Consider the following 21,080-nt stretch of genomic DNA (forward strand, 5'->3'; position numbering starts at 1 on the left):
TGTTTCCCCATCCTATAGGTCAGAAGCCTTTCTTTGTAGGCTCACTTTGTGTGAGGATCTCTCCTCCTCTAGTCATCTCTCTGGGCTTCCCTGCTTTCCAGACATGGTGCACATTGGTGCACATGCCCCAGGTGCTGCCTCACAGGAGCAAGTGGTGGCCATGCTTTCGAGGTTCCCAGACAATTTTGGGTCTGCAGGCTGTAGAAGCACAAATGAAAAAGGGAAAAGCCCTGTCAGCTGTGATGGCCTTGGTCACATCTGCATGCCACAGCACCGAGTTATGAAAAGAATCCATATCCATCTACTCATGTAGGCATGACACCACCATGGCCAGTGTGGCTGCTGCCCTCCGCATGCCTCTGCAGCCTCTCCACAGGTGCCCCTGCCCTGTGCTCTCCGTCTTTTCAGACCAGGACCATCCCTTGCAGACTAGAATCCCTGGCTTCAAACCCCTGTGTCTCCCTGTGACTCGTTTTGCCAAGCTGGTTTGACTCGGATCTCAGCTGGAAGTCCCCCCAGTCGGGAGCTCTGTAACCAGACAATGAGTCCAGCAATGCAGTTTGGCCTTTTCAAAACAAAATAGGGTTTAAAAATCAACAGGAACACATTGCTCTGATAACTGGGTTAAAATAACAAAAGAAGGCCCACAAGCGTGAATATGACTTAAGCTTCATTCTTCTCTTGCAAATTTTGGGCAAGTTCCACATAGTCTTGGCACCTTGGCGCTTGGGCTGGGAGAGGCAGGACACAGCTCCCTGTCTTTCTGTCGGAATCAGTGTTAGGCGGGAGTGTTTGTCAGCCCCAGGTCCGGATAGGGCTGGTGACACACCAGCTCGCTTGCCAAACAGGCCAGTGCCAGGAGGACCAGCTGCTTCCCAGTCCCCTGGGCGTTGCTTACCATTTCTGGGGGGCATCTTACAACCACCCTTATTTCATTTCCTGCACATTTCCTCCTACCCGCCTCCTTTGTTTTGCTCTGTACAGAGAATAACGGCAAGGAAAGGCGCAGTGACAGATCTCATACCAAATATTTTTTGTATTTTCCAGGGCATCTTCATATTTGCAGGTTTTCTTTTTCATTCCCATCTCTTCCTACTGGGTTCTCCAGATCACTGTTAGCGCCTATTATCAATAGATATATTTAATAATAAAATGCTGATATCTGCAAGTATATAATGTTCCAAGTGCATTGGACAAGGTGATTTTATAAATAAAATTTTTATTAATAGTAACAACTTACATCTATAATACAGTAACTGATCAGACTGTAAATTTCTCAAAACTTTTGTAGTAGGTTTTTCTTTCATTTACACTAACTCTGCCCAAGTAATCAACCAAAACTAATAAAGCTTTTGCTTGTTTGCTTAGTGTAACTAAGAAGGGAAGTTTATTCACAGGCTTGAAACGCTTTGCATACACCCTGGGAACTAATCTTCGAATTTCATCTAAATATTTCCAACCTGATTTCTGTACCAAAAAAAAAAAAATTAAATTGTCTGAACTCCAGCAACCACCATCCTTCTATTAAAAGCCTTTGATAAGACCTTAGGTGTTTGCTAAAGAAAATAAGGCTGTCACATGATGAGAAGCCATGAACCAAAAGCTAGCTAGGAGACTGGAGGCAATAAACAAGAATAATTTTGTCCCTGAAAAAAGGTTGGTGGAGAAGTGCCAAGGTCTGGTATCATTTAGCATATATTTTGGCAGCCTGGAAAGGGGAATAGGAGTAAGGAAGTAAAATGAATCAATGAAGATGCATGTGTTAGTCGAAACCTGGTACTTCAATGGGGGAGGCATGTCAGTAGGACTTTGAGCAATGCAGGCAAAGGACCAATACAATGGCAGATAGAGCTGAATTGGTGGCACATGCAAAATAGGATATACTAGAGGGGAAGGCAAAATATTAATGTGGCTGGGAGCACTTGAAATGAGCTCTAGAAAACGACTTGGGGCTTATCGAAGGCAGCTTAATAGAAACTCTTGCTCCCTGCGCAGCTGAGAGCTGCACATGGAGGGTGGTGGGTATACAGCATCATGCTAGAAACCAACAGTGCAATCTCATCTATTATTTGCTGTTCAGGACCTGGCATCTTGGCCAGGGTTCATCTCACCCAACTACAGAGCAGTCATCTTCACCTGAGCCCATCAACTGAACTCTTACAGCCAACGGAGAGAAATGTGCAAGCTGAGGTTAACATTCATGTTCTTCTAAAACAGAGATCTCCAAGAGGTCACATCACTCTTCCTCTGATGCCTCTTTTGACTACTTTTTCTGTAAAAGGAGTTTTAACAACTGGCCTTAATGTCTATGCTATACAAAACTGCGGTCTATTGCTTAAGCAGGTTTCACTTCTTGTGAGGAGGGATTAAAGGAATCACAATGTGACACTAGGGGCCCGAATGTCTGAAGATGGTGGTTAGCTGCCTCAGGAAGGACACGTGCAGATGTGGTAAAACCACTTAAAAATTAATAAAAACTTAATTAACATGAATTAGGACTTCTGTCTTGGCATTAAAGTTAAAAGAAACACAGATAAAATGTACAGAAAGAAGCTAGTCTTTTAAATACTGCCTAAGCAGCCTCTGGTACCCACTGGCACAGCATGCCAGAGAGGCCAAGAGCTAGGTTCAATAAGCTGAGTGCAGTCCTCACCCTCAGAGTGGCTGGTGTGGATGCAGGTTCTCTCGTACTTGCCTGCTGCAAAATCTCTTGCATCTTCTGAAGCATGTGATGCTGGTAAAATGGGCTGAACATGTTGAAAGATACCTTATGTGTGTGCAGCATTCACCTACAGGCTTGGAAAAGAAATTCATGCTGCATTTGGTAGGCAGTCCTTAGACTGCCGAGTGGGTATCTTGGAAAATGCCCTGGCAAAATAGGGTTCAATGACCAATCATCCTAAACCAATGAATGACATTAGGATGTAAATCACACACTCCAGAGACATTTCACCATGAGCAAGCAAGGGATGCTAGACTCTTTAATGTTTTTTTTAAGTCCACCAATTTTCTATTCCCCTTTCTAACACGGGGTCCTGGACCAGACGGGCTTTGCATATGGACTGAGGAGGAGCTTGCTACATTTCCTTAATGACGTGACTCCACCCAAAAGAACATGAAAGCATGTGCACTTTATGGGGCAGATGAGTTTTTTCTAGGCTTCTATCTACTGCCTGTGTCTGAAAGAGTGTGAAAGAGGTCTTCTTTCTAGTGGAAGAAATTGACTTTGTGAATGACAGCTGTGCAGGCAAGAGAGGAATTTATTACCACCTCCACAGAGCAGGCTATGCTGAACATATGCTGTAAGGGGGGGCTTTCCCAGCTCTGGGGGGTCCGCTGTCTGTTCTCCCTGTGCTCAAGTCCCTCCTGAAGTGCTGAGCTTGGGACTTTTGTTAGCTGCATGTTTCTTCTTCTGTTTTTATTTTACTCTGCATTCAAAGGACTAAATAGTGAGAAAGGGCTCTGGCTGTTTCAAACAGTGTACAGGAAATGAACCAGCTGAATAATGTGTTTGCCAGCACATGGATCTTTTTGACATATCTAAAGCCTGTCTGGACTATGGATTTGCCTCATTTTCAGCCGTTACTAGCCAACCATCAAAGGCTTTTCCATACAGAAGGAGAGCCATGATTTGCTGTGGTGCATGCTCCTGACTAATAAATATGTCCTGAGATGCCCCTGGATGGGATGGTCTGTTTCGTATGAGCATCTGTTTTCTGTTTTGCACCCTTGGAGTGTGGTTCCTGCCTGGGGATTCTGGGGGTACTTAGATCCAGAATGAACTATGGGCAGGTGGAAACTGCTCAGATGCCTTATGCCCTTCTGTACTGCTCTTGCAGCCTTCCTTGGGGAGGCAGCTAGTCCCAAGGTGATGGGCAGTGGTGGCTGAGAAGGAAAACAGGACACTCTTGGGGAAGACTAGTGTCAGCTGCTTACTACAGATGCTTTTCTACTCACTGAGAGCATGGCCTTTTGATCACATTTCCCTCTGAGGCTGAAGGATAGAACCAAGGAGGAGTTAATCACTGCTAGAAGAATTTGCCCATCTCTGCTGGACTAAATACCATGTTTGTCCTTCTTTTGCTCTTCCCAATGCCTCCTGTGAGTCTCATCTGCTGAGTTACTGAATCTACCCTCATTCTTCTTTTGGCCATCTTCTCTTTTGACCTCTTCCTTCAGAGACTGAGTTGGAGAGTTCTCGGTGTTTCCTTTAGGGAGTGGAAACTTTAGCAAAAAGAATCAGCAGGCAACAGTAAAAGAAAAAGTTTCAGGAATCCTAGTTCTTCTTTTTGCATTTGGGAAACAAGCACATGTGGAGGTCTTTTCTTTTACTGAGGGATACCTTTAAACCCTGGTCCTATAGTAGGGCTGCAGTGCAAGCAATTCATCTGTAACAATAAGGAGGAAATCAGCGGGAAAATGTAGAGGAAATGTCAAGCGTTTGCAGAGATCTGCATATCTGGTGTTATAATATTAGAACAGAAACAGCAATGTATGAATCATTCACAGCCGTTCCTTGCCCTCATGGTTTTGGCAACAAAGGCCATTGTCTGAAGTAGTATGGGAGCAAGGCCTGTGTCCCAGCATTGAAAGAAAACTCACTTGGCAGAGGGAGAAATATTCTGGGGTAATCAACAGGCATGGAAAAGTAAGAGGGGACAGCAAAAGAAGGCTGAAAATATCAGAGGTAAAAGGCGTGCTGGGAGAATACCACTCTGCACTCTGTTGGCCAGGTTTAGCTCTTGCTGCTGTCATCACCCTCCTGTGATGTATTCACCACTGTCACCATCACAAACACACTGACATCAGGCATCAGCTGCTCCAGTTGAGCTCTGCCTTTGTCCTCATTAAGGTCTTGCTGAGGGCAAGCACGGAGATGTGGTCCTTTCCCTTCTTGGGTGGAAGATCAGGCTTCACTGGCCAAAGGCTGCAGTGACATGCGGTGCACCAGCTGCTCTCCCCAGGGTGCCTGCGAGTCTGGGCATCTGCCGTCTTTGGGGGACCCTGCAATTGCGAGTGTCCAGGAAAAAAGTAGTCTTCTGAAATACAAGCGGTTGGTTGATTTTCAAGGACAAAATAATACTTTTTTTAAGAAAAAGTAGTTGAAAAACTACTAGCTCTGCATGTCTCTCCATACTGCCTGCCACTGGGAGCTTGAGCTAGGCTGGGTGGCTTCACACATGCCTGTCTCAGATAGATTTCCCTAAACAGCTCCTACTGCTTTCTTGACAGAGCCTCTGAGCCTGCTGAGTAACTTGGCTGAGCCTTGTGCCCTGGCTGTGCTTGTTCAGACCACTTTGGACACTTTCAATGGGGAATCAAGCCAGGTTCCTCCTACCCCCTGTTCTTCTGCTGTCCTGGGACAAGCCTTTGTTTACTGGAGGTCGCTTATCTTGAACTATTGCTTTTTCTCCTGTACGTTTCTCCTTGCTGCCTGACACTGAGTGAAACAAATATATTGATGTATTCAATGTCCCAGTTCCCAGATCAGGATGGGAGTATTTGTGAATCACTGCAGTGCAGCTCAGCTTCTGCCTCAGAAGGGCAAAAGGGGTGTACTGCAGTGAGGGGAATGTCTCGTGTGTGAAAGCAGGATTTATTGCATGATATGAGGAGCAGAATTTGACATTTGTTTTTAAGGGACCTAATTCTACCTTCCATAGTTACAATAGTAGAGCTTCCTGTGGTGGCTGCAGAAGTTACCTCTGTTCTTGCACCTCTTTTATCAGTGATTACCCTGACTTGATAACATTTACATTGCTTCCCAGTATCTGCACTCTCTCTATTATGGCTCTGCCTGTTAATTCACCTGGGATCAAAGTACACTCCCTCCAGTGCTTTTCTGGTGCTCCTTGTGCTTGCTAGTGAACAGCTCCACTCTCCATTCATTAACGGTCAAGCAGCCATCTAACATTACCAGCACTAAGACACCATGTGCCAAAGGAGATGTGGCAGAGACTGGAAACATTCCTGTGTTTCTGCAATTTTAATGTTGAAAGCATTTTATTCCTTTTTTAAAACCATGAATCATACTGCTGACTGTAATCTTCACTGCATCTTCCCCCGCCCATTTGTACATATTCTCCCCACCACAAAGGATGAGAGGCACTGTCCTGTAACCAAATAGCTGTCTCTAAGCCACCAGCAAATACTCTACAAGCCATCAGTGGTAAACAAATCTCTGGCAGAGAAACCTCCAGATGAAAAAAAACATGAAGGCAAGAAGGTCCAAGGCCTGATTTTACAGCCTTGCTTCCACGAGTAAAATCGTCCAGGAGCTTCCAGTATGGTCACATTCAGCTATCTCACAGGGAAAAGCTGCAGCCCTTTAACATGAGGATTGCCTAGTCACAGACACTGCCCTGTTTAGTTTCAATCAGCTTTGGGGAGTTGATACCACTTTAAAGTTGGTCATATTGGCATAGCTTGCAGCTGTACGTGTAGAAGTGAGGGATTACAGTGATGGAGTGTCCATAAACACCAGTTAGGCAGTTTGAACTGAATCCTGCCTTGCATGATATCAGAAAACTGTTGTGCATTAGACCCAGTCTCAGAAAGTAGTTTTAAACTAGTCTGAACTGGTACAAAAATAAAACCAAGAGATTTTTCAGCAAATTAAATGTGTTTGGTATATGTTAATCAGGACAGGTATAAACCAATCCAAAGAGGATCTCTGAAAATGAGATAAGATTGTGTACATAAAGGATTTCAGTAGCTCAGCTAAATCAGTTATAAAACTTCTAATTTAAACTAATGCTACCTGTATTTGGACAGTGAGAATTAATGGGCTGCAACTCTACTGCAAGAAAAATGTTAGCAGTGGGGATCTAGTCCAAGAAATCTGTTCTTTATCAGTTCCTCAAAAGCAGCTCAGTCTCTTTGAATTACCCCAAAAACATCAAATTACCTGTGAGCCCAATGGTTCTTTGCACAAGGCCACAAATTCATTTTGCAATGGTTAAAATAACCAATGTAATGCAGTTAACATTTCTTCATAATCTCCTAAATAAATCTAAATCCACTGTTAAAATACCTCTAATTCCAGCTGCAGTTTGGTAGTGGTATCCCAACAAATTTTAAAACCTTGTCCTCCTCCTGGTGTATTTCTTTTTAGAAATGACCAATGGAGAAGCCAATAGATTTCTATAAATCACTGTTGGATGAAAACAAGCATAAAAAGGAGGCTTGAAGTTGTTTAATATTACAGATGTTTTGGAGCTCTGTTCAGTAGTTGGCAAATCACACGAAGCTGCTCTGAATTCTTTATAATCTAGACACAAAGATCATTGAACTCTGAGAGAACCTCTGGGCTTTTATTCAAAAATATGTTGGCTTCTATTTACCTCTTCTTCATTTGTATCTATCAAATGGCTCAATATATAAATAAAGCCCGGGTGTTCTTATTAGCTAAGGCAGTATTTCATGCAGATTAATGCCAGCAGGTTTTATAAAATACATCTCTATTCAAAGCCAGAGTATGTTTTGAATTAATTTTCATCCTGTATATGAATCAGGTATATTCTACTCCAATTCTTATACAGGGCCCAGCTGCAGCATATAGGAGGAACCTGTAGTGTTTAATTCTAGTACCATCATCCTTCTTCAGCAAAGCACTTTTAACCCTAAGCGTCTGCATAATCCCATTGACTTTAATGGGAGTACTCACATGCTCAGGTATATTAAAATCATAATTGAAAACAGCACTTTGCTTTCTCAGGGCCTGAGTGACATACCTAGCATTTTATTGAACAGGCTTATTTAAATATTACCTCATGCATATGTTATGAGCAAATCTTTCTAGTTCAATAAAATCAGGCTTATTGTTGCTGAGTAAAACAAAATAAATTAAAAATCTTTACTTTTCTTTGCCTCCAAAGCAGGCTAAAACTCTCTCACTAAACTGAAAATATTGTGTTGGCTAAAAGTACTTTGCCAGCTGAGCCAAAACACAGCAAGATATTAATCTGACGTTGGTCTTAATAGAATAATGGGCAAGGGGATTTAATGGGATTGATAAACTCGACCATTTTAAAGAATGCTTTGGTCAGCTACCAGCTAGAAATTCAACATCCCACATAAGATATCTCTGCATTTGGCTAATTTTGCCCATGTTAAATTGATTGTTCAAATGATCCCAGCTTTGGAGTGGTTGAGTGGTTTTTCTCTGTGTAACATAAACACCCTCACAAGCAAAATCCCTTCACTGAGGCCATAAGACTCTGATGAAACCAGAGAATGGAGAATATATATAAGATTATAGTGGATCACACGCAAACTGAGGCACTCCAGCGTGATTTCATTCCCATCCTGCGGAAACTCTGCCTAGTGTGCTCTAATAATGGAAATGTTTGGATTAGTCTATGTTCAATCCATTTGCCTAGCGCCTCACCAAATGTGAGCTATACCATCAGTCTAGATGACTAACTATTTGCAGTTTAGTTGTAGCTTTCTTGTAGCTCTGGTGGTCTGAGGTCATTAGTGAGGCGAAGTTTGTGGGAGATGCATTACTAATGCTTTAGACCAACTGATCTGGTTGGAAAAACTAATGCAGCTTTTTAGATATGCAAGCTCTTCATCAGGATAGACCAAAAGCGGACCCTGCACCCAGAAGCTATCTGCTCTCATCCTCCTTTCTGCTCACATCTAAGGACAGGCTGCATGGCTGAAGCCCTAAGCTGAAAGTCAGCGATGATGGTATTTTCAGACTCCGTGGAGGTGCATGACTGTTGTTGGGCGCTACTTGGACTACAGTGCTGCTAAAGGAAAAAAGCGTCTCACTTAGGCATTTTGCAGTGTACACGTAGAGGACAAAACAGTCAGAGACACCTTAGCAGGCAAGGAATGAAAAGCTAACAAAGGATATAGAGGAAGAGAGTAGACTATTCTCATAGAAAAGAGCAATAGCTAAGAAAGCTGCAGGGACACAGGCCGGCTGGGCTTTTGTACCAGCTGAGGCTCATTTTAGCACAGCAACTGCAGGTCTTTCTACAGGGTGATCGGCAAATACGCGTTCAACTTCGGGTGCGCCCTCTTGGGCTCTCACAATGCTCAGCCTAAATACCCACATCTAGATTTCTGGCTTCGTTTTAACACCACAAATTTCAGCTTTCTCTGATGCTGTAGGTCTCTGGGAGTCTCAGAGATGAGTACCGCATCACTGCTGCTATGATGAGAAGCCTCAACATGCTGGATCTCTAACAAGGAATTTCTTTTTCTAAAATATGAAGTATTTGGGCATGTTCAATGACTGTTAACGTATATAAAAAGATGCAAATAATTTTTAACTGTATGGCTAAACATAAATACTTTGTCCTCACAGTGACATAGCTCTTGGTCTTGACTCCCACTGGCTTTGTGGCCACTGGAGTTCTTGAGACTAAACAAGAGCTGAATTTCTGGGGTAGAAGGTACTGTAATAAAATCAAATATCAAAACAAAATCAGATCATATTAACTTAAAAATCTGGCCTTTTTTTTCCTCCCTGTCGTTTGCTAGTCACCCTTAAATTCAGAAGAAAAAGGCTGGGTTCCTTTTGCTGACAGCACCCAGAAACATAGCGGTGTCTAAGGACCATCCTTTGTTCGGGAAGCTTTACCGGGAAAAACGGAACCTTTGTTAAACGGGAACAGTCTTCAGTCATGACGGGAGAACACAGAAACCCCAAACTGAAGGATGCCCCAGCAAATCCTTCCTCTTTCTTCGGGGAACAGCCAGGGTGAGCATTATTCACGTTTTCTGGGATATAAAGGCGTTCGCGGGGCGGGGGTGGGGCGTGGGGGGGTCGCAATTCCAAAACCCAGGGAAGCTGCGGAGCCGGGGCCGCTGGAGGGCACTGGCGCCCCGCGCCCGGCCGCGCGGAGGCGAAAGGCAGTTTTTTTCTCATTGAGGTCCTGTCATTCCTGTGTAAACAAGTTACGTTCGAGTGTTTAGGATATAAATTACGACCATGCAGGCTTGCCTCGGAAAGAATGTAAACACAGCACTGTGGTCGGAGCAAACTCTGAAACTGACTTTATAATTTATCGCAGGCCCCGAGAAGCTCAGGGAAGAAAAGGGCATGTTCGAGCATAAATGCGTGTTTCAAAAGACGAAGAGTCTTATCTCTATGTATAATTACATAGGTATAATGTTATACATGTATGTATGCATTTACATATGCATGCACACAAGTACATATACCATTTGGCTGAAACTCTGGCGCTTCCCAGCGCTGGGGCGCGGGGCCGGGGACAGTCGGGGCGGGGTGTCGGGGGTGCCCCGGCTTGCGGGGCGCGCTGGGGGTGCGGGGCAGCCTCTGTCCCTCTGGGGCGGGGGAACGGGCTGAGCGGGGGGCGGCGGCGAGCTGCGCCCGGGCGGGGGCCGGGGCCGCGCAGGGCTGCCCCCGGGGCGGGGCGGGCCGGGTGAGCGCCGCGGGCATCCCCGGCCGGGTGGGCTCAGCGGGCATCCCCGGCCGGGTGGGCTCCGCGGGCATCCCCCGGCGGGGCGGCCGTGGGGGCCGTGGGGTCGGCGTGCCCGGGGGCGGCCGCAGGATGGGGCGGGCGAGCAGCTCCCGGCGCCCGGCTCCGATCCCCGGCCGCAGGGCACGGCGGCCTCCTGGGGACAGGCTTTGTTTTGCTTGGGGTACTGGGGGGGGCTTTTTTGTTTTCTTCTGTTTCTTTTCTTCCTTCTCCCCTCCCGCCCCGTCCACTGGCCGCGCCACGCTCAGTGCCTCCCCCAGCCCGTACCAAGATCTCTCTCGCCGCCCACCCGTGACACGCCCTCCCGGGTGCGACCCCGCGTTGCAGAGGGGCTCCTGCCCCCGCACCTGACAAAGCCCCCTCGAGGCACAGAGGGACCCCGACGGGGCTGCGTGGGCAAGCGGGACGGGGACACCCGGACTGAGCCCTGAACAGCGGGGAGGGCGGTTGAGGCCGGGGGACCCCTCGAAGAGAGGAGGGGGCAGCCCGGCCTCTGCTGCTTTGGTGCCCGGTTGTTTCAAAGCCTGCCCAGAAGGGGGGGCACAGCAGGGTGGGAGGTGGGTGAGGGCGGGAAGTGCAGCCCAGAGACCACGGCACTGGCCCCCTCGGGTCAGCGGCTCGCTCCCCCAGCAGCTGGAGGATTTGGGGTTGCAGCTTTAACGATCTCGGTTGCTGGGGTGGAAGAGTTTTCTCAGGACACGAGGGAAAAGAAGTGCCTGTCCAGTACATCGTCGTTTATATACATTTTATTGAAAAAAAAATTTGTACATCAAAATATTTTGGCAAACTGTAAAAAGTATACATAAGTGCAAATATATTCTCCTTTTAAAGCAATAGTGTGTGAGTATACACGAGATTTATTTAAAATAAATTTTTAAAAAATATTGTGGTAGAAAACAACTTTTGCAAAAATAAAAAACAAAACGTTGTATTGCTGCAATACTGGGAAAAATGGAACTTTTCTTAAAGTCTATACACGAAAAGGCTAAACAATACTGTTTTAATAATATCAATCGGTCGGTGCTGAAGTCCATACAAAGTGTCCTTGGTGGGTCTCGGGGAGAGAAAAAAATAAAGAAGTAAATTTCCCGCTAACGCAGCAACGGAAGGGGGAGTCCTCACAGGTGCTGAGCTGGGAGATTTATTTTTCCTATTCAAAGACACTTTCTCGTATAAAAATACATCGAATTGTTCCCTTTCCCAAAGCTCGATTCTTTAGGAGATCACAGAAAGCCGGTTTATGATTAAGGTGGTCAGACTTGGCATAAGGACACTTACATCTCACCTAACCCAACACATCCCACTAGGCATTTTTCTTTTAGGAAGAGCTTTGGAGCATTATATCGGCTGTACGTGTCCTTCAAGGGATGGAGAGGGACTGACAACACTGCTTCCTTAGGTAATTTTGCTAAGTGACTCGTGTACTATCAATGCTATCAGAGTGCACATTATATTTAATCTGCGTGGGTCCGTCTATACCTCGGCTCTGTTCCATGCCACCTGATTGTCTCTGTTGGGGAGCTGCCTTCACATCACGCAGGGCTTGATGTCTTGACAGACGCTTTGATGGTGGTGATGGTGATAGTAAGATCCACTAGCGGACGGGTGAAACGACGAAATGCCATTAAAATTGAGGACAAAATCTTTCCTGTCACACACCGGGGAGGGGTGATGCTGGTAGCGAGGCAATCCCACTGCAAAAGGAAATAACAAGAGCTGCTCAGCGGTCGGGTAGCGCTGCTCGGGCGGAGCAGCCCCCTTCCCCCTCACCCGCGGGGAGGAGAGGCTGCCTGCCGGTTCTGCTCCCTTCCCTCCTGTGTGGGCTCCCCTCGCAAGGTCTGGGACCCCTCTCCGGCTTTCCCGGCAGAGAACCGGGCGCTCCCCCGGGGCAAAGCCTGCCCAGCTTGTAGGGCAGGAGGAGCGGCGGGTCCCACCGTCCCGAGCGAGGAGGGGAGGTGGATCCCCCGGGGCCCCCCACCACCCGTGTGGGTGGGCTCGAGGTTGCAGCCGTGCTTGTACGAGCCCCCGTGTCTGCTCTGCGGGGAGGTGACAAACTGCACAGCCGGGGGGCACACGGGCTGCGGAGAGGAAGCCGTGCGGAGGCGGCTGCCCAGGGACACATGCCCGGCTGCATCCCGGGCACAGTGTATCTCAGAGCATCCCTCCCGTGCGGGCACACCCGCACTGCCTGCTGCCTTCCCCGCTGCCTGCCCCGCTGATCAGCGGGTGCGGTAGCTCAGCTCTGCGTGCGGGGTAGCTGAGGGAGTGTGGGTGTGCTAGAAGACGATGCCACTTGAGTGTTTTTCTGGATGCGCTGCAGCCATTTGAACCCGATTCCCCATCTTGGCTCCCTCTTCCCCCGTTCCTGCGAGGTTTTTGCTTTTTTTGCCTTTGACTTGAATGGCTGCAGGTTGAATTCCAGTCACGATCCGTTTGTGTGTGGATACTGTATTTATTTATGTGTGCATGTGTGTATGAGCGTGCACGGCTATTCGCATGTGTGTTTTCATAAACGTTAGACACAGACCGAGGACACCCTACCGTTTATCAACCGCAAGTGAAGTACATCCATGGCACCGACACATAAACGACCTTGCAAATTCCCATTTCCATTTCCCACAGCCTAAGGCAGCTTTTCAGGGGACAAAGTCCCAGGGCCTCGTGGGAGATTCACCCCACCCCACCCCCACCCCCCGCCGCAGCCCGCGCCGTAGGGCCGAGCTGGGATCTTTAATCTGGCAGGGTTCCTACTGGATCTGGCGGCGAGGGGAGCATTGCCTAAGCAAGGCCCGCAGGGCAGAGCCAGAGAGGGATTTGGTTTGGCGTGTGGATGTCAAACTCGGCTAGCGGGATCCTGTCAAATCTGACCGAGGGTCAAGGGGGAGGAAAAAAAAAAAAAAAAAGAAGACAGAAAGAAGGGGTGGGGGGATAGGGAAAACAGCGAAAGAAAGAGAAGGAGAGTGAGACAAAGGAAGAAAAAAAAAGAAGAGAGAAAAAAAAAAGGAAGAAAAAAAATAAGGAAATGTCCCCCGTTTTCCCGGGGACAGCGGAGCCGAGCCTGGCGGCGGCGGCCGAAGGGGCTGCGCAGGCGGCAGGCACAGCCCGTCTCCTCCGGCACTGTCCCCTCCTTCACCCCGCAGAGCTCACTTTATAAAAGTGATTATTTCTCTGGATTTCCTCGGCTTTCTAATAACCCTGCTGGTATGCTCACCATAAACCGGGGCACTTTATTACAATCCTGATTCAATCATTTAGCAGGATTTAATAGTGTGCGAAAAAAATCCACTCCCCCCCACCCCCCAGCTTCAAAATCCTTTTAGCAGAACCAAGCCTCCTGTTTCCAATTTTTCCCTCGCTTATTCTTGGGTCTGACGCAAATTGAAGGCTTTAAGTCTGCCCTGTCGCTGTCATGAGTGGAGGATTATTGACCGGTCGACAGCGATTGCCACCGAATTTGCTTTGCATTTAACTAAGAGAAAGGGAAAGGCGAAAGTCACTTGCTACCGTTTTTGTGGGGAGAGGTGGAGAAAAATTATTGCTGGTAACAATTGCGAATGAAGGAGCTCGGATCGTTTTTCCCCATCTCCTTTCACTCTACTAAAACGTTTGCGCCCCAGAGATTTTACGTTGCACACACAAATGAGGACTGGATCCACGCAAAAAAAAAATTAAGAGGGTTAATTTTTCTTTTTTTTTTTTTTAATCAAGGAATGGGGATGGCTTCCACTAAAGTCCTGGGCCCAGAGCCTGAAGCTCTAGAAAATAAGCGGAGAAACGCCGTTTTGCAGAGTGGTGGCGTTAAATCTGAGCTGCTGGTAGCGGACGCTCGTCGTCGGCAGTAAGAAAGCGTCCGTCGGTCCGTCTGCCTGTGTATCCGTCCATGGACAAAAACAATTCGGATTTAAACCGCCTTAGCCTCGGAAACCGTAGTGGAGGCTTCGGGGGGACCAGAACCCTTGCTCGCTCTCCCTCTGCCTTTTGTTTTGAAGAGCTGTTCTTGGGCTGCTTCGCAATGAAAATTTTCTCTTCCAGGAATCGCCTTTCCCACCTCGGGTGGCTGGTAGGAGGAGGGGGCAGCTGCCTCCAGCCCTGCTCCCCAGGCCAGTCCCACTCCCACGCCACGCGTGGGCCCCTGGGCCCTACGAGGTAGCTCGCAGGAGTAAAAGGAGTAAAAGAAGCAGAGAGAAAAAAAAATCGGAAAGAAAGGAAAAGAAAAGAAGTTTAAAAATAATGAAACAAAACAAAGCAGAAAATCCTAACGGTAAAGGTACGTATTTCGGCCGGGAGATGCCCTTGCAAACCCGCCGGCCTCTCACCCCAGCTCCCAAAACCACGTGGAAGGACGACCTGAATCTCCGAAAAGTGGTTTAAATATCAGTAGCAGAGCCCCGTGGGCACGGAGGAGCCCAGCTGGGGACGCACCGCGTCCCCGCACCCCTCTGCGCCGAAACGCCGGTAAGGCGGTGACCCGCTCTGCAGCCGCCTCTCCCCAGGAGCCACTCCGGGACTATTTAAGGGGTTGGGTTGTTTTGGTTTGGTTTTTGGTTTGGGTTTTTTTTTTTTTTAAAGGAGGAAAATTTGCAACCGCTTGCTGTCCCCTGACCCTCAGCGTCCCTGCTGCGGTGATGGTAAAGCGGCTTCCCCGGCGGCCGGGCTGCGGCTCGCCCTGCCCCGCGGAGGCCGGGGCAGGCTGCGGGGCTCGCAGAGGGACAGCAGAGTGATTGACAGGCGCCTAAGGAGGGGGCGGGAGGGGACCCAGAGCTGAGGGTCGCCTGTATTTGTTACTTGTTGAAATTCCCATAAAATTGAACAAGACCCCGCTCTCATAGGGGTTAAGTCAGGCTAAAATCCTCTTCGGTGTGGTCCAGCCCAGACTGTCTTTGTTTGCTTAACCTCCGGGACCCATGTTTAAAAGGGCTATTTGGAAAATTTCCCCGTAAGAGCCCAACATCTTTTACCCATTTTTGTGCTTGGATTTTTCTGAGCAGACATTGTAATCACCGGCCGGGGGGGGGGGGGGGGGGGGGGGGAGGTGGGAGACAGAGACCAGAAAACTCTTGCCCTCCGGTTGCAGAAATACACTGGATCCGCTTTAATCTCTCTCGCATTTTTTCAAGATAAGCGAGTGGGTTTTGGCTTTTCGGGTGCTTTTTTTTCCCCGCAGGGCTCAGGGGACAGCATTTAACGCCTTTTTTTGATTCCTCCCGCGACGCGGCCGCGGTTTCCCTGGGCGGCGGCGGGGCTCGCCCCGCTCCCGCCACTGCGCACATGTCGCCGGCACCGGGGGCAACGTGCGAACCGGGACGGAGTCGGGACGGAGCCGGGACAGAGCCGAGCCTTCTTCGGAGCGCTCCTTCTTGGCGCTGGGTGAGGAGAAGGGATGCTCGCAGCCGTACCCGCAACCCCCTCCCCAGACAGCCCCCTTTCCCCGAAACAGAGCAGCTCCAGCCCACGCGTATTTTCCTCCCGCTCGCAGACAATGCCCCTCTTTTTCCTACACCGCGGAGGTCGGGGGTTCCCCGCGCAAAACCCTCGTCGCCGGAGAACCCCCGCCGGCGCCGCGCTCCCCGCCGCCCCCGCCGCCCCTCCGGGCCCCTACCTGAGAGGTCGTCGCGGGGGCTCTGGTGCAGGTAGCCCTGCTCCAGGGAGTAGGAGGGCACGCTGGAGTGGATGCCGGAGGAGGCGGCGTTCGCGGCGGGGAGGCCCTGCTGCTTTATGTAGGGCGAGGCCCCCGAGGCTGTCCAGTGAGCCGAAGGGCTCGTGTAGGGCGAGTGGCACTCGATGGCGCTCGCCATGGCCGGCGAGGAGGGCACGGGGCTGCTGCTGCTGTCGGGGCCGTAGTCCCCGTTGGCAGTCACCGGGCAGCTGGCCATGTAGGTCGAGCCGGGGTTAGGCGACATGTGCGGGACGTGGTGGCCGCCGCTGAGTCCCTCGTAGCCGCTGGCCATGGCGTTGGGCATCATGTCGAGGTTGTAGCCGTTGGAGTGGCAGGCGAGGGAGGCGGGGGGCGCCTGGAAGTCGAAGCCCTGCGGGAGGATGGAGGCGCCGAATCCCAGCCCGTTCATCATGCGGTACATGGGCTTCAGTGCCTGGCATTTCCTCCTGAAGCCGCGGGGCCGCCGTCGGAAGGAGCCCTCCTCGAACATGAACTCGCTGGCCGGGTCGATAGTCCAGTAGTGGCCCTTGCCCGGGCGGCCCAGGCCCTTGGGCAGCTTGATGAAGCACTCGTTGAGGGAGAGGTTGTGGCGCACGGAGTTCTTCCAGCCCTGGTAGGAGCCGCGGAAGAAGGGGAAGCGGGCCTGCAGGAACTGGTAGATCTCGCTGAGGGTCAGGCGCTTGGAGGGCGAGCTCTGGATGGCCATAACGATGAGGGCGATGTAGGAGTAGGGGGGCTTCTCGGGCCTCCGCAGCCCCGAGCTGGCCTTCTTGCTCTTGGAGGACGCCGCCGCCGCCGAGGAGGAGGAGGAGGAGGTGGAGGTGGAGGAAGAGGAGGTGGAGGTCTCCAGGGCGGAGGAGGGCGGCCGGCTCATCTGGAGAGCTCCGGGAGCCGGGCTGCAGGAGCGGAGAGGGACGGGGGGCTCCAGCCGCTGCTGGCCGCTCTCGGTGGTCATCTGGCGGAGGGAGGGGAATGGGGCAGGGTGGGGTGAGGCTGGGAGGGAAGGGGGGGAGCCGGGCGGGGTGGGTACCGGGGCGGGGGGTGCCCCGCAGGGGGAGAGCGGGGGGGGGGCGGCGGTGGGAGCTGCTGTCCTCCGGGCACCTCCTCAGCGCGGCGGGCGGCGGCGGGGCGGCGGCAGCGCCCTGCGCATCCCTCCCCGCGGTCCCTTGCGCAATGGCTCCTCTGCTTTCCGCCGGAGCCAGGCACTGGGCGGGATGGACCGGACCGGCCCCGGCCCCCGCCCTCCCCGCGCCGCCCGCGGAGGCTCCGCTCAGCGCCGCTCCGCTTCCTCCTCTGCCCCCCACCTGGGGACCATCCCGCTGCCTAATCCGGCAAGGGGAGGAAGCGCAAGAGCCCCCCCCTCCAATCTCTTCCGCACTGTTATTCTTCTATATATACTTTCTTCCTTGCGTAAAAGGCACAGCGCGACTGCCTATCAGTTCCTTCAATCTTGCCCTCCTTTTTTTTCCCCCTCCCTTTACCCCGCAGACCCCCCTGAATTCGGCCGAAAAATCAGCAGAGAGAGGGAGAGGGGCGGGGGGGGAGAGACCACCCCCTTTCCAGCTGGCCTCTGTCCACCCGTCATCTGGGCAGGAGGCGCTGCTGCTGCTGCCGCTGCCGCTGCTGCTGCCGCGGCACCGTCCCCGGCTCGCTCCCGCCGCCAGCCCCGCAGCGCGCAGCGACACCATTTACCGCCTCCCCGGGGCTCCCTCGGCACCGATCCGCCCGCTGCTCCCCGGCACGGCCCCGGGGCCAGGGAAGCGGCTTCCAGGCAGGAGCTCCACCGGCGCGCCCCGGGACACATGGACACTGATGCTGCCGGGTGCGGGCGTGGGTGCGTGTGAGGGGGTCGCCCGCCCCGCGGACCCCCAGGCAGCAATGTCTTCTGCTCCTCAAACATGCTAGACCTCCGGTTTTTAAGACTTCTCGCTGCCCTTTGCCACCCCCCACCCCCATATAAAATGAGTTGCAGCAGGGATCTACCCAGAGGACCAGGGATGCGCCCTCTCTCCGTTCCCCGGAGACGTCTCCTCGGTGCAAGCGGCGGGTCACGCGTGCTGGCAAACGCCGTTTGCCGGAGGAAACGGGGCGCCGGAGGGGGCAGGGAGGAGAGGGGCCGGCGGGGGCACAGGCCTGCTCCCAGATGATGGAGGCTCCAGGATCAAACTGGAGAGGCGAGGAGGACGGCGGCAGGGCGAGAGGCAGACAGGGATGCTGGACCAAAGGCACGGGGGTGGGAAGGATCGGGCAGAGCAGGACGCGGTGTCAGCGCGTGTGTGTGTGTGTGTGTCCCCGCCTGTCTCCAGCGCAGCTCCGTGCTGAGAGCTCGCTGGTGGGTACGGGCAGGGAGGGGGTGGGGCTGGTCCCAGACAGTGACCTGCAGTTGAGTGGAAGCAGGCTTTTTCCATCAAACTCTGCCTGGATACCACACACAGAGCCCAAGTGTCAGTTTACTGCCCTGAGCCCGGCTCCTTTTCCCTAAGCTCCACAGTAATTAGACAAAGAAAACCTAAATTAACTGAACAGGCGTCGACAGCTTCCTCCAGATCACCACTGCTACATACATGGGAATGTGTCCGAAAATGGCTTGATTGTATCTGAGGATCAGCTAACAAAAACACTACCAAGCCCGGCAATGTTTACTACACATTTTAATAGAAAAAATAATCGTCTGGTGGATAGACAGGGTTTACCTTTCCTGAGACATCGATTTAAATCGTTCCCATCGTAAAAACGAATAATCTATATCTATCCATCTTTTTTTTTTCTTTTTTTCTTTTTCTTTTTTCCCTGGAGGGGCGGGGAGGCCGACATGAGACTCCTGATCTCGTTGTAACGACCTATTCGGAATATTTGAAAAAAAAAAAATCTGTGGTTTTATATATAAACACCCTTCCCTTCTCTAGATCGACGAGCGAGGGTGCTTTTTCGCCTTCCGCCTGTCTTAATGTCACCTTTGGATGACAAGTCCAAGTAATTTCTGACATCTTTAGGAGGCTAAACGCATTAAAGACAAGGGGTGGGACGGGACGTTACCTAAAAATCATTCTAACCTGCCCCCGTTTCAGACAGTTCGTTTTGATCATTGATATTACTCGAGCGGGAAGAGGCTTTTATTCCCAACAGAGATGTCACGATATAGGAAGGTGTCGTTGCTTTCTCCGCGGTGCGAGACAGGACAGACAATGAAGCAAAGCCGGGCAGGGCAGCCCTGTGGCAGAGAGCCGCATGGTGCTTCAGTCGCGACTTGACACAGCTCCGACAGGAGAACCGGGGGACATTCAGTCAGCCGTCTTCTACCTGTTAGTCAAGTCTTCTTCTTCGCAACAGACGCTTGTTTGAAACAGAGCATGAAGAAGTCTCCAAGACACGCTCCTGAGACTTTAAAAGATGGTTTGAAGCGCCTATGATTAAACAGAAGTGCATTTGCTGTTTGGTGGAGATGTTTATTTTGGTTGGTGTATCCATTTCTGAGCTGATCCCAGCTTTGGAGCGCAACTGGTTTGTTTTACCAAAGTATACGGAAATTAAACTTTTTGGCAGATTTGGTTACTCAGATGTTGTTCTATAATCATCGTTTTTATTCTAGGAAATCTCTTCATTATTGCGGTTTCAGTTTCATGTTCATAACACAGTCCCCTCTGCTTCGTGGGCTAAGTGAAATAAGTTAGACTAAACCAGTTAAGAAAATGGGAGACAAATATGAAAGATAAATGTTTACGGTTATATTGGAGTCCTTTAATTCTTTCTTCTCCCCCCCCCCCCCCCTTTTTTTTTTTTTTTTGTTCTTTTTCTGTTCTTTTCCTCCCTTTTTTAACTGCCTGCTTCAGGCTCTTTCCTCTGAGGTCCTGCAGTTGAGAAGCGTTTTTTCAATTAAAGCCGAGACTGAAACTTAAACAAATCCCTCCAGTATTGTAAAAGTGCGTTTCCTTAAGCCCTGGAGGATTTTCCTCCAACTGTCAGTTTCAGGGTGCCTGGATTTAGATCTAGATCTACACCGGCTGACAGAGATCCCTTTCCGCATGAGGGGCATGCGGGCATTTTAACGAGCCGGAGTTGCGGAGCGCCCGGCCCCGCGGCCCGGGGGGCAACCCGGGGGTGGGGGGGCAGCCCCGCAGCGGCGGAGGGGGCCGAAAGGCCGGGATGGGAAGGGACTCACAGCACTCTTGCTCCGTCCTTTGTGCTGCTCCCGGGACCTCTTGACTTCTCGAAACCTCTGGCAGTAGCCGTGCGATCCTGATGTTTGTTTAGAGAGGTTTTTCCGCTTTCTTTTTTTCGCCCCCCTCTCTCCCCCCCCCCCTTTTTCTTTTTTCTTCTTGGAGTAGGCCGCGAGCAGGCGTGATTTTTTTTATAGACTTCTCCCTGAAGGCTGCCATCAGGACCCTTCTTCCCGGCTTCTGTTGAAGAGTCGGTCTCTCTTTCCCGAGGCAGAGGAAAAGGAGAGATGATCAAAGCATCCGAGGGGTTGAGACACCTCCCATCTCAAGGGCAGACAAGGACATTCAGTGCAAACGCAGGGGCCTACCTCTCCTTGAGGGAAAAAACCCAGCCCGACCCCAAAAGCATCATCAGACGCTCCCTGAACAGGACGGGCACCTCTCCCGTAGCACTTTACAGGGGGTTACCTGGGGTATCGCCACATGGGTTTGGCTGGCTTCCCGTGAAGATACCTTGGGAAAATTTTCAGCAGTGCCTAGATGTGGGGGGAGTTAAGCCTGGGTCAGGACACCTCCATCAAAGCAATGACTGTGAATTAGTAGGGCCGCATCTTTCCCTTTCCTCCCTGCTACCAACTCTCCCGTCCACAGCAGCTTTGTTCAGGGCCTGAGGACGGAGGGAAAGACCAGGTGAGAAACAAAGTTTAGGCGAGAAACAAAGTTTGGGCAAGAAGCCAGCCGAGGAGAGGAATCTATTCGCCTTTAGGGAAGTGTTTTCCAGGTGGAAATTTGCCTCAGCAGGTGGGCGAA

General features: G+C 50.7%; 1 protein-coding gene across 1 annotated transcript; it reads right to left on the reverse strand.

Annotated features, from left to right (window-relative positions):
• Positions 1–422: 422 nt before the first annotated feature.
• Positions 423–17,110, reverse strand: FOXF2 (forkhead box F2). Its single transcript, XM_080379497.1, has 2 exons — positions 16,057–17,110; positions 423–12,151 (listed from the first exon to the last, which is right to left on the reverse strand). The coding sequence occupies exons 1-2, from the start codon at positions 17,066–17,068 to the stop codon at positions 11,985–11,987; spliced, it is 1,179 nt and encodes a 392-aa protein (XP_080235623.1). The 5' UTR covers positions 17,069–17,110; the 3' UTR covers positions 423–11,984.
• Positions 17,111–21,080: the final 3,970 nt, after the last annotated feature.

The sequence above is a fragment of the Falco punctatus genome (assembly GCF_963210335.1).
Source record: "Falco punctatus genome assembly, chromosome: 3".
In the NCBI taxonomy this organism is placed as follows: domain Eukaryota; kingdom Metazoa; phylum Chordata; class Aves; order Falconiformes; family Falconidae; genus Falco; species Falco punctatus.